Source organism: Prionailurus bengalensis, chromosome B2, assembly GCF_016509475.1.
Source record: "Prionailurus bengalensis isolate Pbe53 chromosome B2, Fcat_Pben_1.1_paternal_pri, whole genome shotgun sequence".
Classification (NCBI taxonomy): domain Eukaryota; kingdom Metazoa; phylum Chordata; class Mammalia; order Carnivora; family Felidae; genus Prionailurus; species Prionailurus bengalensis.
In genome coordinates, this window is record NC_057349.1 from 64972904 (window position 1) to 64997392 (window position 24489).

Below are 24489 nucleotides of genomic sequence, written 5' to 3' on the forward strand. Positions count from 1 at the left end.
ACGTTCATAGGATGCTTATATTCATTTATATTGTAAATGGTTTCATTACCACAATTTGAAAGCAGTAATTCCCACACCTGTATTTCAGAATTTCAGAATAATTGAATTTCAGAGTGCTTTGGAATTCAGGGCCCCTTGATAGCAGCTAATTCTTTGAGTATTTTTAACCTTCCAGATTTTCTCAGACTAGGCACTTGATATACAGAGTTTCTTCTAGTATCCAATACACCATTGTAGGAAACCTATAAATCCTGATACAAGATAGGTTGTAGCCTTATGACTCAGGAAGTTGCAAGTATGAAAGTAGCTCTCCATCCTGGGGGAAAAAAAACTTAATTAAATATATTAATTTCCCAAATCCTAATACAGTTTTTCCTTTACTTAGGATTGGGTTATGTCCCAATGAACCCATCATAAGTTAAAAATATTAAGTTGAAAATGCACATAATACCTAACCTACTGAACATCATAGCTTAGCTTAGTCAATGTTATGCATGCTCAGAACACTTACATTACCGTACAGTTGGGAAAAATCATCTAACACAAAGCCTATTTTATAATAAAGTGTTAAATATCTCAATTTAATGTTGTACTTAAGTAAAAAAAAAATGCTTGGGTACAGATGGTTATAAGTCTATCAGTTGTTTACACTTGTGATCACATGGCTGACTATAATCTGTGGCTTACTGCTGCCCGGCATCATAAGATGATATTATACCTCATATTGCTAGCCCAGAAAAAGATCAAAATTCAAAATTCGAGCTGTAGTTTCTATTGAATGCATATTGCTTTCGTACCATCATAAAGTGAAAAACTGTAAGTTGAGCCATTGTAAGTCAGGGACCATCTGTATTTTATTCATTCTCATGTCTTTAGAGCTTACCTTTTTTGTTACTCCACAAAGTCTCCTAGTTGTATTTTGAATATTGGTTTATTCTGTGTCTATATATATACAATTAGGATTTCCCAGAATATGTCATTTGGACTTTGTGTTTTGTTTAATGTTGTTTGTTTTATTTTAGCTTAGAATCCTTCAGAATAGTTGCTTCAGGGTGATTAAATAGAATTGAATAAATTGAAGACCTTGATCCAGAAGCATATCCATGTGGGTCAGGAAGGAGATAGCTGAGTTGGTGCTTTGTGACAGCAGAATCACAGATATCCCAGTGACAAAGCAGGACATGGAACAGTGCTTATTATTACAGAAACTACCCAAATAAAGAACATGGTCCTGAAAATCAACTCTGAATCTATAAAATAGAATTCAGTACTTCCCTTTTTCCTTACAGTATCTTAACAAATAAAAAGAAATAGTATCACTTATGCAGCATTGCACTCCCATCTAGTATTTTTGCAAAGCAATAATAGTTTTAATAAGTGTGCTGCCAAACATAAGTTTTTGTGTTCAAATAAATTGGGCCAATGCTAACTTTGGCCAGAATTTCTCTAAGGACTTCTCACCACCTTTATAGGTAATGTGCATTGTGATTGTTCTAGAAAATAATACAATACAAAGTGTGTCCTAAATACATTTGATTAGGGTACCTTTCATCCTGAACCATCCATTAACATCTCTATAAACTGGTGTTCTGAGATCAAGGCATGGCAGAGCCCTGCTAGAGTCTCATGAAGACTCTATAGACCTCAGCCTATAGCATCCTGTGCATTTTACTCGGTGTCGATTTATTTGCCTCAATCATGAACCACCAAGAATAGTGTTGTACTAGATATTAGGTAAAAGTTAGTTCCCAGACTTAAGGATGTTGTGACCTAAAGCAAGATTAGCTTTGATTATTACTGTTATTTTTATTATTTTTGTTATTATTATTATTATTATCATTTTGAGAGAGAGAGAGAGAGAGAGAGAGCATGAGCAGGGGAGGGGCAGAGAGAAAGGGAGAGAGAGGATCTTAAGCAGGTTCCACACTGTCAGCACAGAGACTGAGTGGGGCTCTGAACTCATGAAATATGAGATCATCACCTGAGCCAAGATCAAGAGTCAGATGCTTAACCAACTGAACCACCCAGACGCCTATATTACTGTTATTTTTAAATTAAAGGTCTTACTGTGCCACTGATTAGGTATGTCACTTATCATATCTAAGCCTCAGATTCTTCTTCTGTAATATGGGGATAATAAACCTTCAAGGAAGAGACCTCGTCTGTTTCTTTTTTCTCTTTAATAATTAGTATATGCAGTGTTCAGAATTTTTGCTAGGTGAAAGAAACAGTGTGTGTGTGTGTGTGTGTGTGTGTGTGTGTGTGTGTATCAACAAAACTTTGAGAAATAATAAAATTAAGTCCAATATGGAACATTCCTGTTTGGACCTGAAGGGTCCATTGAGAAAAACAATGAAGATATCCACGTGGATTTTTTAGTCTATGAAAATGTCTCAGAAGAGGTTCATTGAGCCTGAACTTGTGTTTATGCCATAACTTTTCACAAATACTGTATTCTGCTACTGGTTGCAAAGATTAAGAACCTTCATTTTACTTAAAGCACATAGAGTTTACACATGTATAGACTGAAAGATAATGTATTTACCCTCTTCTGCCCAGAGTTTGTCCTGCCATTGATCTTAAATGCCAAAATATTAATATAATGCAGTGTGGCTCACAAAACAGATAAAGCTGTTCAATACGGTAACAACATGTTATTTTTACCTGGACAGTCTTAAGTCTGTAGTCCTACAGAAAATCAGATGCTTTATGAATATGCCATGAAGAGTTTATGATCTAGATATTCTCATTTTTTAAATTACTTGATATATTTGTCTATGTGGAGATATATCTTGTTTTTTATAAGATATGATTGTGACCAGCTGAGGAATTACATACAGTCAGCTATAGTTGAGTACAGATGTTTTTCAATGTTTGTAAGTATTTGAGGAGAGTTAGGAAATAATATGTATTTACCATATTGTATTTCAGTTCCACTCTCCTTAACATGTATTATATAGAACTTAGATCTTCAATACAGTATTGATTATTACTTCAAAGTGCACTTGTAAGAGATTTGTGGTTTGAAATCAGATTTTTTTTTTCATCAGTTACTAGGACTGTAGAGGAAAAGAAAAACCCATATTTTCCAGGATATTTTATGTGATTCGTATTTCAACATTAATAGTATTGTCACTTGATTGTAATCTGTACTTTCTGGCTTTTCTATTAGTACTGAAATTTAATTTGGAAATTAAAAAAAATTTGGTGAAGTAGAAGCCTTACATTGTGATTTAGGAATTTAGTTACTAGACAAGTCAGTCTTGGTATATACTTCCATGCCTGTTTCTATAGATGGTTGATTCTCTTAGAGTGTTATGGTCACTTCTCAGATTTGTTTTGAAGTACATGAATATACTTTAGGAAATGTGAAATACATGTATATACCTTATTTTTACTATTTACAGCATTCTCTGTATTAAAATTTTAAAAAGTAATGATTACTTGAAGAGTAATATGCTAAAAGTAAAATACATAGACCTGTTTGTGTTAATGAAAAGACTGTGTTATGATAGAGGAAAAATACAGTTCCTTCCCCTACTCCCCCATAAAGTAGGAGTATGCATTCCATCTAAAAGAAGATATAGTTCTTCATAGTCTAGAAATGTACCAGGTCCCATATAGTAGGAAAAAAAACCCATATAAAAAACCCCATATAAACCCATGTATGTGTGTGTGTGTGTGTGTGTGTGTGTGTGTGTGTATGCACATATATTATATTTAAAAGTGTTTGCCTCTGCTTGGAAAATACCACAATAGGAAGAGAGAATCTACCTTTAATAGTTTATGTAAATGGGAGGAAAATACTATATAAAGAAAATGTGCATACGTACAAAGCCTAATTTCAAATATTTCTTCAGAAGAAACAAAATTTTTTCTTCAGAAATCAAAGATATAATAATAAACTCACATTTAATTGATTTGAATAGTACTAAACAAAAGCAGAAGAGTTATGTTTTAAGAAATCATCCTATGGGCCAATGGCCATTTTGTTGTCATAAAAATCCTTTATTTAGCCCTCTCCACAAATAAGCTCCCAGCAGGAGAAAGGCCACTAGTTAGAGCAATTTGGAAGATAAGTAAACAGAAGGAATGGCTAGGAGCATAGTGTCATCTGGCAGAGAGCTTATTTCCTGAATCCTGTGGATCTGGTTAAAACCCAACAGAGATGCCAATATGCTTCTCCTCAGTAAATGCTACCAGTCTCCACACCACCAGGCCCACTGAGGCTTGGGTACAGTATTTTATCCAAGCAATCCTTTGCATAGCTGCACAGTGCCTGCGATGACCTACGTCAGTCATACAAAGCAATTTTCTTACACCAGTATTTTCTTTCAGTTTCCATTTTCTGCTGCTCCTGACCCATGGGTTGTTGCTGATGTTCAATGATGTAAGCAGAGTGGTGGAGACACTTTATGCTCTTCTTAGATAATATCTTGAATTTGTTTAAAAGCACAGCTGAAAATCCCCAGGCTGAATTTCTTTACAAGTTGCTGTCATGTGTGCACCTGGGATACCCATCTCTTCAGAAGGGTGGGAAGAAGTGAGGTCTGTTGATTCCGAAGAGGGAACAGTCGAGGCCGGAGGAACAGGTGCTGGTAAGCAACAATGAGTTTGGGGCATGGGAATTCATTATATTTAAGAATTGGACACAAACATATTTAACACACCCTCTGTATCTATATTTTCAGTATAAATATTCCCATTCTGTGTGTGTCAGGTGTAGAGTGATTTTGTTCCATTTTCTCAACAAAGCAAAGTTTCTAGATACCAACTTTATCTTCATTATTTTTCTCTGAAAAGGGATGATTATATTTGCAACATAGCCCTAAAGATTGTAAGATGATGAATCACATTTGTGATTTATTTTTTGGTGTAATAGCCAACCCCAAAAAGATGTAAAGATGAGAATGTCAATATTCTCTGAAAATAAGGAAGAGGAATAGCAAGCTGTTTAATTGTGCGTGAGTTTTGTTTGGTGGTCAGTGTATTCCATGCTTTGCTACCTCATGCTAATACAGAGAGTGAGAAATGTTTAACAAATTAAATTCACCATTAGTGGATAGTTCAATGCAAATATAGGAAGTTTGAGTCACTTTTTCAAAACAATGGATCCTGGGTTTTTGAAAAGAGCTGAAACCCTTCCACAAACACACAAGCCTTGACATGGGCCATGGTATCACAAGGTCAAATGGTGTATGTGAAGCTGGCTCAAAATTACAATTGATGTTTGTTTTTATGTGTTCTCTCTCTAGGGAAATCAGTCTGCTGGTCTTTGAAAGGCTGTGGAATCACAGCCGAGTGGGAGGGTATGAAATATATAACCCCAAGGTGGGATATGGTGGTTCAAAATGGACAGAGTGACAGAAATGCTTTAAATAAGTAAATATTGTTAATATAAATTTCTGAATTGACAAGATGAAAATGGAAGGATTTTTTTCTACTTATTTGTGGACAGTGTCCTCAGTGACTGACACTTGTTTCTATCATAGAATATCCAAGTATGTGGTACTCAGAAATAAGTGGAAGGGTATTTTAAAATAAAGTCATCAGCCCCTTCTCACATTGATTCTGTATTTTAACTCTGTAATTATGAAAGCTATGTACATCATTTCAGAGACCTTATTTGGTTTTCCAAGTATCTTTTGTTAGAAATACAATTTGTTACCATTTGATAAATTTCTTCTTATGGAGGCACTTTAGGGAATCAAAGATAATTATACCAAATTAGTATCAATTCATGACATGGAATAAGAGAAAAATATTAGACCAGTAGCATTCAAAACAACTTTATAATTTGAAGTACATTTTTACCAGTTAATAACTCAGAAAAAAAAAGAAATAGGAGAAAATACAACAAAGAAATACCTCAAAGAAAGTACAACAAAGAAATTCACATGCAGTGAATTAAAATATTTTAATTCAGTTGACTTAGTGTACATAGGTCTATAAGATCATAGATTTCTACATTTCAGTGAAATAGAATTATATAGTACCACTTATACCTAGAGGAGATTGGTAAATTGGTTGTTGAAAGTTTGACTCTCCTTCCATATGTTCTCTTCAGTGTGCTTGGTGGGCCAGCAGATCTGTCTGACTCCAGATGTAGAAAATAGAGGTACATGATTGTAGGCCCCTCCTGCATCACTGTGGTTTTCCACACCAAGTCACTGGCACTTTTAACTTTGAGGTAATCTGTCAAAATAATTACAGTGGCTTATATATACCATGTTGTATTGAAAAGCTTTTGCATGGACTTTCAAGTCAGACAAAGTCAAGTCCAAATTCCAACTTTCCTCCTTAAAAACCATGTGACCTTGGGCAAGTTAATTAGCTTTTCTGAGCTTCATCAGCAATAAAGGGTAAGTAATATTGATTTTGCCATATACCTACGAGAATTCCATGTAGTAAGTAAAATTAACACAGCACAATATTTGGCACGTAACAATCATTCAAATAATATTTATTTCCCTTTCTCTTTTCTCAGCAACAATTTGGCCAGTCTTTAACTTAAGCCAGTTGCAAGTTTGAGATAAAGAAAAACCAAAGATTCTAAATAGAGGCTAAAGTCATGTTCTCTTCAGGGGAAGAAAACATTCGCATTTGCTGATTTGTGTGAGACTGATATTTGGCAGTTGATTTGGTGATAGTGAGATGATCCATGGTTCAGTGTTAACTTTTTTTTATCAATTATTTTTGACAAGTATATATATTTTGATTTAACACAGTGAGTTTAGTTTAAATAAATGAAAGATGGTTCTTAATTCTTCTATTATCGTTTGATCATTTAATTTTTAAAACAAACTAGAAGCAGTCTGCCTCTAGTTTTCAGTTCTGTAATACATGATATGGGGATGATAAAGTGAGTGTAGTGACCTAACAGAGGATAATGATTCTGTCTCAGTGAGAAATATCTGTAAGTTGTGAAAAAGACTATGAGTTGTGACTCTACAGGGATCAAAAACGTACATCTTTTAAAGCGTTGAATATAATATGAGCCCCAGCCTCCCCCCCCCCCCCCCCCCCCGCCGACAAAGCCTATTTGGAGTTGTCTTTTGCCCCCTGGAGTTGAGCCACTATTAGCTCTAGGCTGGCTATACAGGAACACTTTTGTCTGTGTTCTCAATAATCACTCCTGTACTCCTGGTTTATGCCTCCTGGTGCCAGTTGTTGTCATTGGACTGAGTAAGATCTCTCAGGGAAACTGCAGGGGAAATGATCTGTTACACAGAGCGTGGCAGAACCATTGCCAGTGATTGATAATGGGACCAGATCATTTCAGGTGAGTTTTCTGTGGTCCACAAGCCAGCAAGGCTTGACTTTGTTATCTTAGTCCATGAATATCTCAGTGCAATGTCACTGGGGGGATAATAGGAGGAGCTCTTCAAGCATATGCCCGAATCTTTTCTCCTGTACTAGTTTTAAGGGACCACAGCATTTTGTTTCATTTTGTGTCTCTGCCTACAGGAAGGTAACATCTTCTGTGCATTGTTTCAGGAAATGGTTAATTATGGATCTACCAGAGCTTTGGTGTTTGCTACAGTGGAAACCTCTTTCGTATAGCAGAGAACACTATAGATTAATGCGGTAATCAATGAGAATCTGTACACTGCAGAGATCTGTTTTGATGACAGCAGCACTTATGGCCTTGTTTAGTGTCACCGTTGTATAATGTTGGACACTGCAGGCTTTTTTTGGTTTTGATTTAGAATGCAAGGACCATAGGGAATTTTATTTAAAATGTCTTTTGCATTTTTCGTGGATTTTTTATTGTGTTGTGGATTTGCTGCCTTTGCTAGCTAAAATTTAGTGATTTGATGCCAGTAGCATTTATTTAACCACTCCTATGCTGCTGTTATGTTTGCTGGGTTTCTGCAGTTTCTACTACTTCATACGTTGCACTCAGGAACAGGTAAACTAAGCTATATTAATCTTATACATAAATGTAAAATTAATGGAATATATTGTTTAATTATCCCAAGAGTAAGATATTAAAATGCTTCATGTAGATTTTATAAATATAGAATAAGGAATAGTTTACTTTTAACACAGCAATTACACAAATGTATCATCATTTTAGAATACAATGGTGATCATCGAGTTGCATTATATGAAGTTATTTTCATGTTTCATGTTTTAAATGACTATCTGAAGTGTACATTAAATTAAATTTAGTATTTAACTTTCAACTTGATATATATATAACTTTCAACTTTATATGTATATAATATACAGTTCATTCAGAAAGTATATATTTTCCATTTCTGATTGCCTAAAGGCAGTTGTTTTTCCTGTTTACTTAATTTCACTAAAATTAGAAAGCTTCAGAACTAAATCTTCTTAAAAATAGAAAGATACCAGTTTCTGTATAGATTGTTATTTTGAAGTGTTTAGACAAAGGCTGCCAAGGCCTGGTTTCTCTTGGTCGACAGTCCTGAATTTTAGAGCACAGCATGGAATTGCCAGTGTTTCTGTGACATTAAGCTGTGGACTAAAAGGAGAACTGTCCAGATAAAGGGAAAGAAAGCCCAGACAGAAAGAAGGAAAGGAAAATACAGTCTTTTGGGTCAGAGATTTGGATGTGTGACCTTGGGGCGACAGAGTTAACTAACCCCTCCTGGCCCTTGTTTCCATTCTGCCAGTTTGAAAAAAGACTGTTATCGGTGGGAGAAAAACATAATGTTTTTCAGGTCCTCAGGATCGTCTGATGATGATTTCTGTGTATAAAAAGACATTGTTACTAAATTTTTAAAAGTATACATTTTTCTTAATACAGGGAGGGAATAGAGCCTTTTTTTTTTTCTTTTTTCTTTTCAGTGTTTTAGCAGCTGAGGCTTTTCGGAAGGGAGATTATGACCCTTTTAAATTAAACTGGTAAATCTGTTGGCTTCATTGTTACTATTTTGCCAAATTGGCATTGGGCAGGTTTGAAGTGTCCTGAGGGCACTTGCTGTTAGACTGTAGTCCTTTGGTGAGGGTGGTGGTGGAGGGAGGAAAGAGGCATCTCGAGTTATGCAGCAGCAGGATAAGGTCCTGGATGCAGAGGCACTGGGGCTATCTGAAAGCCTGCCAGGGACACGAGCTCTCCTGGCTACTCCTCTGCTCCCTCTCAGGTACAGCAAGTACTGCTGAGAGCAGCTAAGGAAAGCGCCTGCATGCTCTTCCCAGCAGATGACTTTCAGGAGGTCCACTTTGTGCTGAGGACAAGCTTAAAATCCAAGAGATCAGAGGCAAATGGAAAAGAAGCAACCAGGCACCTTCTGCTTGCAAAAGTATGAATCATATTGCTGTCTATCAAATTCTAGTTAACATTCGTGACAAATTAAACCTGTTCTTTCTAGAGGATAGAGGATTTTATCGTAAACTGAGGCATGTAGTTGCAGAGTGGCTGTTGTTGCTACTTGATAAAGATCATGAATTTCATGTTCGTGGTCATACTTACTGTGTCTTCTTAATGACAGACATCCACTAATTTGAGAGGAAGACTGAAGCAGTGATGGTTCATGCTCCCATACATTTGCATCTGAGAGATGAGAGGAAAATAATGTGATTGATTTCTCTATCTAGCTCTGGGGAGCCAGTTTATTTGCACTTATAGTTTCTACAAATATATGTATGAGGGCAATAACTGCATTAGTGAAGTGATTATCATACAGAAGGTTGCCCACTCAGTTCTCTTCAAACTTTGTGATACTCTTTGTTATTAACCCATGGTTAAAAAGCTCTTCAGGAGAAGGAGATACTTTCATTTTGAAGCATTGTCTGTGAATGGCCCTTAGGAATATTATGTTAGAGAAGTGATGGAAATCATTTGGAAAACAAAGACAAAATTAATCTCTGTGAACAGCAAGTATATATTCCGGGTAATTCTGGAGTGTTGTGGAGAAAAAAAATTTCTTCACCATTCATAATTCTTCTAGCTTATCCAATAATTAAAGTGACATGAGACAGATTAACAGGAGAAAAAATAAAACAAAAAATAAAGTTTAATTACATGTGCCTGAGACCCAATAATGAGACTGAGACCTAGAGAAATGTCCAAAGCAGGCAATTTCTATACCTTTTAGACAATTTTTTCCCTAGATGAAATGCTTTTTATTTTTAGATCAAAAACATATTATAAAAACCCTTTAATATACAAACTTCAATCACAACAGCAACCATGTAGCAATGAGGGGATGGGACATGGTGGGAGCATGTCAGGGGGAGGGTTGGTTTCTGGGGTCCCTACTCCTTCCTGTGCCTGCAGTCACTCTGTGACCTGTGGCCTCTGAGAGCATGTCTTAACAGAGGGCAAATCAAAGCAGCCCCAGAGACAGAGAGGCCTTGATGGTGACACTGAGACAGACTGAGCACAGCAGGCCCCTTCAAGATGCCATCTTCCCACCGAGGTGGCCTCCAGGGAAAGCCAGATCCAATTAGGAGGTAACAAGGTGACTGGGAGGAGAGTCAAAAATAAATGAAATAAATATTTCTTCTTCTCAATTTTCTAAGGCCATGAAGATTAGAAAGTGGCATGTTCAATTATAAAAATATAGAAACCAGTGAAGAATTACTAATTATCTATAGTAATATTAATAATCAAAAAGATTATTACTCTATTCAGCTTCACACCAATAAATGGGAGGCTAGTGAAATGGGTTTAGATTTTGGATAGCCAGCTTCACGTAGGCCATCTTTTGTCTTTAAGAAGGTAATTGTCATATAATGAGTTGGTCAATTCATTGCAGAAACACAACCAAAAAATTTAAATGCCTAGTTTCTGTAAACCTTCCTAGTTTCAAGGAAGGTTTTATGTGAGCTGTGGGTTTTAAAGACCAGGAGGATAAATTTCTTATTCTGACAAACTGTAAATAGTGAATAAATTGCAAAGCTGACTTCAGTAAAGCGGGGATATTGATTGTAACAGTTGTGGGCTCTAACAAACATTTTCAATAGTATAATATCTGTCAGATATTTTAGACTTATTAATAGCTTTTGAACTTTTATGTGGTAACAAGAAACTGTTAGCCTTGCAATGTTTGTTTGTTTGTTTTACCATCTTTAAAGAATGCTTAGCCCTTGAAGCTTATTCTTAACTTCTAAGCAAGTCCAAATTGGAACGATTGTTTTATCCACTTTGAAGTTTCACTTTAATTCCGAGATTATGTTTTCTAATAGTTTATTTAGATTACACAAAGTTTTTTTCTATATTTTCTTTTTTGGTTAATGTCTTCAGAGTTGTTTAAGATACTCATCAGGAAAGAGATATTAGCACATCTGTATATAGTATTTCCTTTGTCTATTGATATGCAAGTCTTTTCAAATATATGATTCATTAACGTCCTGAAAGCTCATGAAAGTGCTTTCTGAGATGAATTTCTTTGCTCTCTGCATGTAATCATAAACTTCATTTTCTTTGAGTATGGTTTCTTGATTTCCTAAGTGTCTAGCTTAAATAGGGTTCTTAATGAAAGCATACTGCTGAGGCTGAGGACCTGCAAGAGAAGATAATTCTGGGAACTAAAGGTAAAGCACCAAGGCAATATAGAAGTGTCCCCAGTCTGAGTCACCCCTTCATCCAGACATTTTAACCATTTGTTGGTAATTTGGAGAGCGATCATGGGCCCATCAGAGAAATAAAGGAAACAGTGGACTCTCACAGAAATATACTTACTGCACAGAAAATTTTATTTATATTTTAAAGAGTATACGGATCCCCTAAACTAATTGTGGATCATATAAAAGGGTTCACATAACTCAGGTTATAAAGTTTGCCTTAAAGATCATAAAAACAAAATGCTTTCTACCACATCCTGTGGTAGAAAAAGTTTTGCCCTCATGAAGGTAAGCCATTTTGCTTCAGTGGTTAGTAAATAAACCCAAAACTCACTTCAAAATGTTCTTGCTTAAGAACACTTCGTTATCATTTGAAATTTTCATGTTATTCCACATTATACTGAAAAATCCACCCAATCCTGACTTTCCAAAAGGTATATAAATGATTAGATACACTGATATGAGTAAAGAGACTAGAAATGACAGACAATCCAGATATAACATAGAGTGCTTTCATATTCAGATGAATAGGGGACTGTATGTACTTTATAGGGACGCACATTATTTCATCTGTACCTGAAGGGCTTAGCTAGGGTTGTTTCTGTTCAGAATAGCTTAACCGAGACTAGATTTTTTTCTGACATTAGGCTTCCTTGACAAATATGTGGTGATTCCCTGACTTCAGAGGCTAGTCTTGCTCTAGATCAAGCATTTAGTTATTGAGATCTCTATGTAAGGCTTCTTTTAGTCTATGAAATTTTATTGTAATCAGAGCTATTCATTGAAGACAAGAAGGTAATGGAAAAAATGAGCACAGAATAAGAGCCTCCAAAATATCTATTTAATCTGAGAGACTTTTAGAGTGTTGGTAAGAAACCTATGGTTTATAATGAAGAGAAGGATATCTGTCTGTGGAGTTTTAGCTTGAAGTTGTCCCTTTTGAGTTTGCTGTACAGAGTCTTGGACATACCATCTTTACTCTCCACATTTGCCTAGGCTGGTTTATAAAGCTAAATTGAAATGGGTACAGTTTTCATGCCTGTGAACTAAGTGCATATCTAGATGTTTGACCTAAAATATGATGCATGGTAATTACACTGAACAAAGATTATAGTAGGCCCAAAGATCTGGAGTGTGTGTGTGCATGTGTGTAATTTTTTGTCATCAAAACTATTAGTGTATCACTTTGGAAAACAAATGGAACTATAAAAATTGTTAGTAATACATGAAATTATAAAGTCTAGCAAGATGTTGTCTTTTCATTGTTTTTATCCTTTTCAACAGTAAAAAATGCAAATAGCCAGGCTGGTGTAATATAGTTTATCATTTGAAAAATGAATTTTTAGTCATTAGAATACAGTTGCAACAGTTTTCTAAATCTATTGAAATATCTATAAAAATCAATAAAATATATATCAAACATCAATAATAAGAATTTTATACCTAAAACTAAACGCTACTTACAGTCTTACCATATAGAAAGTGAGGTTGAGTTTAGGGGATGCCAATTGACTGGCTCTTTCCTTTTTCAAATGGAGATTAGTGTTTAATTTGAGTTAAAGTATATATAAAATAAATATGCCTTTATATTGTGGGAAAGATTAGGATAAACTATAATTTGTTTTCTTAATATTGGAGATATTATAATCACACTAATAATTTGATATTTCTCATGGTTTTCATCCATTTCTTCGGTTCATTTTTGCTGTGATCAGTAAGACACTCTAAAATTTGGGTTGATATATATGGAAATCAGATGCAGTGTAATGATCTTGAGTTGGTAAAATCATTGGAATTATTTGATCAATCTTAAATGTACTCATATTTATTAGGAGAAAATATTTAAAGATATTTACTATCTTTTTAAAAAATGTTAATTTTTGAGATAGAGTGCAAGCAGGGAGAAGCAGAGAGAGGAAGAGAGAGAATCCCCAGCACAGAGCCCTATGCAGGCTCAAACTTATGAACTGTGAGATCATGACCTGAGCCAAACTCAAGAGCTGGACACTTAACCAACTGAGTCATCCAGGCACCCCAAAAATATTTACTATCTTTGTGAATGATATCACTATGTCTTACTTAGGAAAGATTTGTTACAGATTTATAAAATTTGTATCAGAAAATACATGTGAAAAATCATTATTCTTAATTAACAGTGTTGAAGTAACAATTTGATCTTTTTCATAAAAGAGTTCAAAGAATAATGTAAATTTTCAGATTTAATGTCACTGAAAAGTTTAAATATCAGTGCAAATAGTGGTATTCAATTTCAATTTTTTTCACCAAATAGTTATAAATTCACAGTTTAATTCAGTTACACTATCATCCCCTAGACAAGTTTTGTTGGCTTTGCTCTTACTTAAAAAAGCATTAATTTTGATTAAGAATATTTAGAAGACATTTAAATCACTCTGTGTGTAGGAATTTTTACAAAGAACAATTAACTCTGTATTTCCCATTTTTTGTACTTCATTCACAAAATGTCAAGAAATAGAACATTCAAAGGGAGAAAATAAGAATTAATATTTATTATGTATTGAAACCTGACTTTAATACACCATAAAACTAAAGCAGTATTTGATAAATAGTTAATACATGTCTGTTTTTGTTGCTTTTATGAGTAATGATTTAATTTTGGAATGGTGAAAACTCATTCTCAATAGCTGAGTTTTCCTATATGCAAAACGTTTGCCAACCAGCTTGTTGTTATTGATGTTATTTGTTTACATTATTTTAATTAAAATCTTTTTGATCAGTATTGTATATTAATCTATCATTTTTTGTTTTAAATAAACCAGGAAAACTGAAAAGCATATTTCATCCTGTTTTCTTTAAAGTTTATATGCCATAAAGTAATTTTTTTTGGTCCGTTAACATAATGGATATTGTTATTAGGTTGCCCCTTAGTATAGCTATGTTCATCGTGCTACTCAGGTATCACAGCATTGAGGGCATGTATACCCTTCACCAATTTGTTTGATTTTTTTTCCCTTGTCCCTTTTTTTGATTACCCTGCCCCTTTCCTTGTGAATTCTTACTACTGTCAGTGTGCTTTTCCTTGTGGACAATATGCATCTTCAGTGGTCCTGTGGAGTTGAATAACAGAGAAACTCTTAGGATTGTGACTGTAAAATTAGTGGGTTTTTGGAGGAATAAAGTCTAGGAACTCAGATTTGTGATGTTATTTACTAATTGATTTATTTGCTAGATGAGAAGCCTTTTTTTTTTTTTTCACTTGCTTTCCATTCTTTGCAAGATTTCCAAATCGGTAATTTGCTGAGATAATGTCCTATTTCCTGAATTCTGCTGTTCAAGCTGTGGATAAACTAACACCTGTACATCAGTTGTATTTTAGTTACATTGTTTCTCATTGAATCAAAGGTATTTTGAGATTAATGGGTGGAAAATTCTGTATTTAATGAAAACAGTTATAATAAATATATTAAAATATGTTTTGTGCATATTCATTTAATTTTATTTCATTTCCTGCTTTAAAGTCTACCCTAATACCAAAAGTGACTTAAGGTACCTACCAAAGTGTAAAAATAGAGCCACATGAAATAAGTTAAAAATGTGTAGAAAAGATTGGTGAGGAAAAATAAGGGTAGAAAATTCGGCTGCAGATTTAACCATAAACATTCTAACATACATGCTTCGAGAAAAGTGACATCAGTTACAAAACTTCAGCTTCCATTACATAAAAATAAACCAGTTAAGTGCACACTAATTTTTCCTGATAGTGACACCAGAGAGAAGTTTCTTTTGTGTAGTTTCACAGAAAAGATAATCATCATCAGAGCATGATCCTTGTGAGTGACATCATCACCATGATCTCTATAGTCATATGTTCAGGGACAATGAATGGAAGGAATTGTGGAGGCAGTGAGGGGAAAGGGACTGTATAGAAATGTAGTGTATTCCAGGTGCATGGTTGTGTGATGTTCTGGAGTAATTCAGAGTTAGATTGTAGAATATCTAAGTTGATTTACTGCATATCCCTCACAAAGACCTCTGTAGATACTATTGCTTTAAGCTAAAAGATTTCAAAAACACTGGAGAAGCATTGTATTCCTAAATATTCCCTCTGAAGTGCACTTGGGAGTAGCTCAGTGCAGCTGGGTAATTGTGGAAATTGTGGATTGAAACAGCCAGGCGCATGGGACATGGGATTGCCTTGCATTCCTGAATAGAAGGCCACCCCGTTCTTCTCAGGAGAGCATCTGTGACCCAGCCAAGAAACTATGTTGGGCCCTTTAAGTCTTTTTAAAGTAACAACTTCTGTTATGAAAATGTTATCTAAAATGAAGATATTTTGGAAACAAAATTTTAGACTCGTTTATCCAACCCTTTAATATTTAGAAACTCTGGAAGAGAAGTCCTTTCTTGAGTCAGTAGGTTAATCTTTGACCAATTTTAACTTAGTTTGCTTTATAAAAATAAGTGTAGACATGATCTAAATCCATTGTGAATATTGCTCCTTCCTTCTGTGCTTTTTCTTGCCTGATTTATCTTCCATCATACGGAATTGGAGTATGGTTGAAAGCTTTATATAGCTTGACCACTTTTGCACTGTGGCAGAGATTTAGACAGTGACCTTGCGCTGCTTTCCTGTGGCTATAATTTGAAGGTTTATGAATATGGATACTTAACATTTTTCTCTAGAATACTGTTGAGGCATAAAATGTTCTCCAAATTTCTATGTCTAATGATTTCCCACTGCCAACAAAGGAATATCCAACTTAAAAAGTCTTTTAATATATCTATGAATTGTTTGAGTAGCCAACATAAAAACAAGCAAATAAAAAAAAAAGAAAGAAAGGGAAAAACCCTAATTTTTACAGTAACTTTCTTTGATAGCGCTCTGGGTTTAAAACATGTTTATATTACCAAAAATGTTTGCTAAGAGTATATTTATTTTCTACTATTTTATAGCTTATTACATATTTTTAAATGATAAGCAATATCAGTCCCCCATAAGTGCTTCCATTTTGTTCTGTATACCCTTAGAATTCACCTTTATCATCATTTGGCTATTATTATTGTTATTTATATCACTAAAATCATGATAATGTGTCTCCATATTTTTTTATTTCCATGTCTTTGGGATGTAGGGCAGATAGAAGTTGACATTCCAGAATTATTATTGCAAACTAATACTGTTTTATTAGTGTTGCCTGGGTGTGAGGTCTGGATAAAAACTAACATTTTCCTTTATCAAATATATTTACATCTAGAGTGCTTTCTTGTAATGTCTCTGCTGTGAACTTGCCCAGCACTACAATTTCTTAAACCTGTGGTTAACATCCAGTCCCCAAACAATGAAAACATATAAACCCCGATTTTTTCCACAGGGTTTCCTGGCTGGTTATTCCGAGGCTTTGCACGTGACAACCTGTTCTCCCACGTGAATGGAATACTCAGTGTCAATGTGGAAGCCTGGTCAGTTGGAAAGTTGCAGTAAAATATTTCCCTCTTGTGTGCAGCACTTCCAAAATTATTATTTATGAAGAATCATTGTGTTGGAAGAAAGAAAATAGTTTCCCTAAGATTGTTAATTTTGTGCTTTGCTATCCAGGGTACTTTACTATTATATACTTAGGTTCTACGAAAGATATTTCTCAGTCGTTAGGCTTCAAACCATATTTACACATGAAATTTATTCCTCTCTAAACTATTATATGTAGGCATCTTTTTGCCTTAACCTCAATCAATGACCTTAGACTTTTCTTTAGATACATTGTTACTGTCATTTAATACAGATAATAAATACAGTCTATCTGCATTTCCTGAAGACCATAAACATTATTCTAAGGCACAAAGGTGTGTGTGTGTGAGTATGTGTGTGTGGTTTTATCTTGTTGTTCAAAACTCTCAGGAATTTTAATTTATTGACTTCTGAGTCCTTCAACATCAGGTCAGTGCAGAGATAAAGAATAAGGATGTCATTGAGCATCATGGTGTTTTGGAAGTGTTTCCGAACCCTGAAGCTTCATGTAGTCTCAAAAATCTAAGTGTATATACTTTCAAAACTAGGAAAAATTAAGCTCAGGAGCAATGTTAACTATCTCAAATAGCTTTTTATTTCTCAATATCCTTTAACTTACTTAAAGTAATACAAAATTTTCTGTGCTTTTCCAAAACCCCATCATCTAGGGTGACCCTAATGCATATTTAAACTTACAGTTATTTTCTAGATGATTTGGCTAGGAAGAATATAAACTGAAAAAAGAATCTTAGGAAGTTAGGATGCTTGTACTAAATAATTTTTAAAGTATAAAGTAAGCTGGTTTTAAGAAGACATTTTCAAGGGTATCTTGAGTCATCAAGAAAAATGCAAAAAGGGATATAATAGCCTACTTGTTTCATGATACAGAACAATTCAGTCACAAATATTTTGCTGATACATGTATATTTTATTCTCCCACATAAAAATATGATCAAAGAAGAAATGATGAAATATTTATTTTTACATTAAGGATACATTGTACATTCTGATCATATTAATTACTTCACAGTCCAAATATTTTTAGAGATTAATCTGTATACTTAATATATAGATCACCTGACTGTACTATAAAAACAACCATTTTCTTAATACCTTAGGCTTCCCTTGGCTTTATGGAAATTAAACAGGAAGTTTTATGTTACTTTTTCTGTATATGATGGCTCTTTTCCTCATCCTTTAGCAATTGGGATTAAAGAAATATTCACACATTCTGAACACTTGAGCATCCATTTGCACCAGGCTGATTAATCATTTCTGTAAACAAAATGACTTTAACGTTTTTCTAAGCCTATTTCAAAGTACATTTTGCAAATATTACTGATTTTATATATATATTTTAGTTATGATAGCTAATTAATTATAAATGTGATCTCTAACACCATGATTTCATATCCCTAATTTCAGTTGTGTAGTTACATAATAAAATCATTTCTAAAGTCCTTTGTAAGTAGCAGAGTTAACATATCTCATTTAATCCCCATGAAACTTTTGCAAGAAAGTGGCATTGTCTCCATTTTATAGAGAAGGACAAGGTTTATAGAGATGAAGGGATATTATCAGGAATGTGGCAGAGTTAGGAATAGAGTCATCGGTCTGTAACATCGAGTACATGCTCTTTTTGCACAATAGCTGGTTTTTATGTTTTATAAGAAACAATGTAAATTATTAGTTTCAGCTAAGATATAATGCTGTTAATAGAGGAATGAAAATTGAGGTGCTCTGATTGTTTTCTTTTTTTTTCTTTTTTTTTTTTTAACGTTTATTTATTTTTGAGACCGAGAGAAACAGAGCATGAACGGGGGAGGGGCAGAGAGAGAGGGAGACACAGAATCGGAAGCAGGCTCCAGGCTCTGAGCCATCAGCCCAGAGCCCGACGCGGGGCTCAAACTCACGGACCGCGAGATCGTGACCTGAGCTGAAGTCGGACACTTAACCGACTGAGCCACCCAGGCGCCCCTCTGATTAAGTTTTCAATAAGTAAACCATGGGGGCAGTTTCTTAATTTTTACCTGGCATTAGAATTGACAGAAGGGCTTATCAGTATTATTGTTGGAAATACTTTTTAGTGTCTATTTTTACACTCTAATAAACAACTTGCATTTCTGTGGTGCTTTATAGATTGTAAAGCAGTTTCATGTGCTTCACCTCAGGCTACCCTTGAAAGAACAATGGAATGCTATAGGAGTTACCTCTGAAGTTGAGGGATTATCTGAATGACTGAGCTCAGAGCTCAACCAGAGTGTTCATTCTGAGTTCCACATTATTGCTTTGTAGAATTGTGTGGCAATACGGTTGATGTTCCATTAGTTCTCAAATTCACAAAAAAATACGCATAATAACCAGAGAAGTATCAGCTCCACCAAATATGTTAGTGAAACTCTAGATCAGGTACTAAGCCTATATTCCCGTGCCCTAAAAGTATTAAACAAAGATGGCACCATGGACCCTTACACAAATATCTTATCTTTCACTGGATGTAGTTCAACTCTGGAGGCCTATTGAGTATAAATGTTTCTGAATACAAGCATCTTTGGCACCTCATTAACTTAACAAATAATAACAAATTAACTTAACAAAGAAAACTTGCATTTCCTTGAACCATAAAATTTATACACCCGAGAGAGAATGGTATTGTTGGTTCTGATAGAAGCAGAGCTCATTGTTAACAAAGGGGAATTTTGAAAGTGAAATTTCTAACAAGCATTTAGAGAACAGCCACTCTAGTGAATCTGTACAGACTAAAATAATGTAAGTCTTCTAGCAAATGGCACCTTGTGTGTGTGTGTGTGTGTCCTGGACCAAAACCAGAAATTGGAATTTATGTTACTTAGAATTTTTGAAGAGGTTCTTGTGAAGACCAGTGGTTTGGGAATGCCTCTGGCCCTGCCTCAAGCTTTATTGCTCAAGGGACACAAATCTCTGTTCCTTAATTGTACAGTATTTGCTGTCAGATTGTGTAGTGTATATTAGTGTATATTTTGAATAAAATCACCAAAAAGTATTTGAGGAACAATGTTTTTACTGTCCTAGGAACTTAGACTGTCAGTAATTCTGTAGTGAATGATAATTTACTGATTTTGCTTACACATGGTATTTATATTTATTTTTAGACTTTAATATTTCACTGATTATATGATTAATGATTGAATTTAGCAAGTATATCTTCCCATTTTATTTTAATGCCTGGATTCTAAGACCTATTAAATAATATTTGTTTCTTATCCATGACTGCTAATTTAACTTAAGTGAAATCAGGCTTTGTAGGATTTTGCTGTATAGCAAATTATTGCTTATTTATTTCAAAGTTCGTTCCACTATTATTTTTAATTTAGAAGTGGGAGCAGACACACTTGCCTTTTGTAGGCATGGGACTTTCTGAAATAGGTTTCTAAAATAAGAAGAAATTATTTCAAAATGGTATTTTCATTATATTAATCAGAAGTTAAGATTTTTATCTCAGTTATTAGGCTTTGGATTTTAATTCCTATCTATGAAAAGAATGCCCTTGTAAAATATTTAAGTGATTTCAAATGTATAACATTTTTATCACATTATAACCAAAGCAATATTTATTAACTCATGTGTGTTGACCATGGTACTCAGTATGAAAAATACCCTACTTTGTCTTAAATTAAAAACTCATTCTTAGAACTTGAGTGGTTTTTGTGTGTGCACTGCATACATTCAACAAATATATTTTTTGCCAGGTATTTTAATTTGTCTATGTGCTATGCTATAATAAAATATATTAAGATTTATTTAATTTTACTTAGTCCCAACACACATCCTACTATAGAGAATAAACAAAAATAAAAGAGGAGAATATTTTAAGAGGTATAGGAAATCTCTGGGAAGGATGATTCTACCGATTTTTGGTCTGTGAATTTTATAATTTCTTTGGATAACAACAATCTGTACTATATAGGAAGAATAATTTTCTTTGAGATGACAGGTAACATAGTTAAGGATATGTATTTGGAATTGTGCAGTTACTGTGAGTCAATCTTTGAATCAGTTTGAGTGCCATCTTTTAACACCATCATTATAATGAGGTTAAAAATATGCTGTATATTTCTTATGGAAATAGAAAAGAATTCCAAATTTTCTAATACATAACAGCTTTGATGTATATAACCTTTCTTTTGCTACCTACGCATTAGATACACATTCCACCTGGTCAAGTGTAATTATCATGTGAATTGTTAGATATTTATTTTGTAAATCAGAGTTATGGTTTTCCTTTTACAATGTTAATATACTCATACACAGTTATGCATCTATATGATGTAGAAAGCATTTTTGTTCAAATGACTTTGATTCGTCTTATTGGAATCCACTGTGCTTTGACATTAAATATCACAAGATACAGAATTTTAAATCATAGAGGTGCATATTTATACATTGTTATATCCTCTAATGGTAATAACCTGTGTTAGGAAAAGCTGGTTCTCTTTACAGAAGGTTCAGGAGTCATTTAGCTGACTTTCATTTGTGCAATGAAAGTTGTGTGCTTACTTATTAATTACTTTTTCACAAGAGATGGGATACAATTTTGTTTTTAAAGTTTTAACAAAAAATAATACTCAAAATTATAACACATTATTGAATTTTAGCTGTTTATGAACTTGAGCCATTTCAGTAGACTGATATATTCCCTGGATCTAAATTAATGATAATAGTGCATTTGTTCTTTTATAGTTATATTGAATATTGGAACCAAAATGATTTTGTATCAGGTCTTTAAGCAAATACCATGAGTTTATCATTTTGTAGCTATGCTACTTGGAAATCAATCTCTTTAATCACCTATTAGAAAGATAATCAAGGAAAATGTTTTATATTAATGAAATACTAGATTCTGAATATTTTAGGAGGAGGTTTGGTGAGTGTTGCTTAGTCCATTAATAATAGAGAAATATGACTTATAAATACAAATTACGGTACTTAAAAATTCAATAATATCTTTAAAATTTAGTCATTACATGGAAAGAAGAACAAATAAGTTTAAAACTACATATTTAGATTTTAGAATTTATTTCTCATAAGTCTTTAAGCAAAAATATTATATTTTAATGGGTGATAATGACATTTGTGATAAGAAAACTGTTAGAAACTATTCAGGATGTAAAAAAGTGTAATTATACATTAAAATATATACAAATATTGTATGCTAAAATATTGAATGTCTTTTAGATTTTCATTTAATAGAAATTTTTAGTAGACATCAACACTATGTATGACCAAAATTATCCTATTTTAAACAAATTAAATTAGACTCTCCATTTAAGATCATAATTATACAAAACTTATAGATGATAGGATACCATTGCTTGAAAGCAACGTTTTTATACTAAAGTGTGCTTGGTATCATCACCAAACGTACCAGAAACATCAGCTTTTGGTTCTTTGCATATAAAGACCAATTTCTGCACAGGAAATATTAATCAGATATGTAGATCTAGATTTACTTATGACAAGGTGAGTGAAGCACAGGGTTGAAACACCGTATGAGGAATTGAAGCATGAGCCAGAGAAAGATCCCAAGGAGTGTAGTTTTTAAGATCTAAGTAATTGAAGGATATAAAAAAACTTTGTTCCCTTGAAGTTTTAAAATGGGTTGGATTTTGCCATTGTTTTAACCTCAGCGACTTTCAAAGCAGTCCAACTTTCAACTTAATGACTAATTTTCTTCTTTAAACCCCGTAAATATTGTGTTCTGTTAATTTGTCACAGTATTTCAAATTGAGTCAGCATTTAAGGAGTCATCAGTCTTTCTTACTCCTAAGTATATGAAATTTTAGGGAAAAAGTTTTATGAGTTACAATAATCTTTTGAATGATATTTTTAGTTACTACTTAATAATAATTGCAATTTTATTATTATTATACATAGTTTTTCTTTCAAGGGAACAGTGTAATAATACTAAAGACAAAAGCAACTTTAAGAATAAGTAAGTAGGCAGGGATGGGCAAAATGTGTGAACGGGAGTAAGAGATTCAGGCTTCCAGTTATGGAATGAGTCAGTCATGGGAATAAGTACAGGGAGTATAGTCAGTGGTATTATAATAGCATTGTATGGTGACAGATGGCAGCGACACTTGTGGTGAGCACAACATAAGGTATAGAGATGTTGAATCCCTATGTTGTACACCTAAAACTAATGTGACATTGTGTGTCACTTATATTTGAAGAAAAAAATTAATAAAAAAACTTTTGAAGTTTACAAACAGTACAAATAAAAGAGGGATAAAAACCCTGTTTACAATTTCCTTGTATTTAATTAACTGAGGTGGTTCAGAAGAAGATAATCATTGACACCAAGCCATGTACACATGTTAAAGTATGTGATTTTGAAAGGGATTTGGACTCTGTGTGTAGTGAATTTTAACAATATAGTTTCTGTTAATGCAGTTTCTAATATTCAACCCTTCACAAAATATACTGTTATGTATATGACACATTTGAAGAACATTTTAGTATTTGTTGTATATATAACAAACTCCTTCAGCCTTTCTAAGATATTATTTATTAATTTTATTATTTTTTAATGTTTTATTTATTTTTGAGTGAGAGAGAGAGAGAGACAGTGCCCAAACTGGGGAGGGGCAGAGAGAGAGAGAGAGGGAGAAACAGAATCTGAAGCAGAACCTGACACTGGGCCAGAACCCACGAAATGCGAGATCATGACCCAAGCTGAAGTCGGACACTCGACCAACTGAGCCACCCAGGCACCCCTCTAAGATACTATTTTAAAAGAAAAGGGAAGCAACTATTAAGAAACTTAGGTGTATAGGTTTTTTTATGCCTGCAGATTTTAAACATTTTTACATTTTCTATCACATTTCTTTTATAGTGACTGTATCTGCCATGCCTGTCATCTACATACAGTTCTTTGCTTGTGATCTTCACAGATACCAGAAAAACATATTTTCCCAACACTCAGCTAGATACATCACTATTAGTTAGTGTGCTTTACTCACTTTCTTAATTTTTTTCTCTTTAAAGATACATCAGGAGAAAAATTTCATTGATTTAATCTAATATTTAAAATGTAAGAGATAATTTATTCTCACATTCACCCATTCCTTTTTTTCCTGTGCAAATACTGAGAGCACTGCTGCTTTCTGTTATTTTTTTCCTTTTTTCTCAGGTGTTTTAATATTATATTTTTAAGCCAAAAAAATCAAAATTAAAGGCTCATAAATTCATGCTTACAAAATTAGGATTTGTGAAGTTTTTTAAACTCTTTTTGATGGCTTTAGTACCATTGGATTTTCTGTTGGTTGTGTTGTACTCTTGCTAAAAGTTATTCTTGAAAATTTATTCAGCGCTGTGTGCTAAAATGTGTGTCCTAGTGTCAGCTAATGAGGGAAGACAATAGAGACCAGAGACTAATTTTGAAATAATATGATATAGTTCAGAAGAGTAGAAAGAGAGACACTAAG

General features: G+C 33.8%; 1 protein-coding gene across 50 annotated transcripts in view; it reads left to right on the forward strand.

Moving 5' to 3' along the window:
* RIMS1 (regulating synaptic membrane exocytosis 1) overlaps positions 1-24489 on the forward strand; it is a 490579-nt gene that overhangs the window by 286652 nt on the left and 179438 nt on the right. For 3 of the 50 annotated variants that reach the window (XM_043591798.1, XM_043591800.1, XM_043591806.1), the window contains exon 1: positions 16866-16977. The exons of 23 other annotated variants lie outside the window; for them this stretch is intronic. In XM_043591798.1, the coding sequence (XP_043447733.1) occupies positions 16947-16977 (31 nt within the window). In that variant the 5' untranslated portion in view covers positions 16866-16946. Of the gene's footprint in view, positions 1-4230; positions 4599-7466; positions 7913-16865; positions 16978-24489 lie in introns of those variants that run through there. 24 more of the 50 variants (XM_043591805.1, XM_043591784.1, XM_043591788.1 and 21 more) reach the window with 18 other exon arrangements.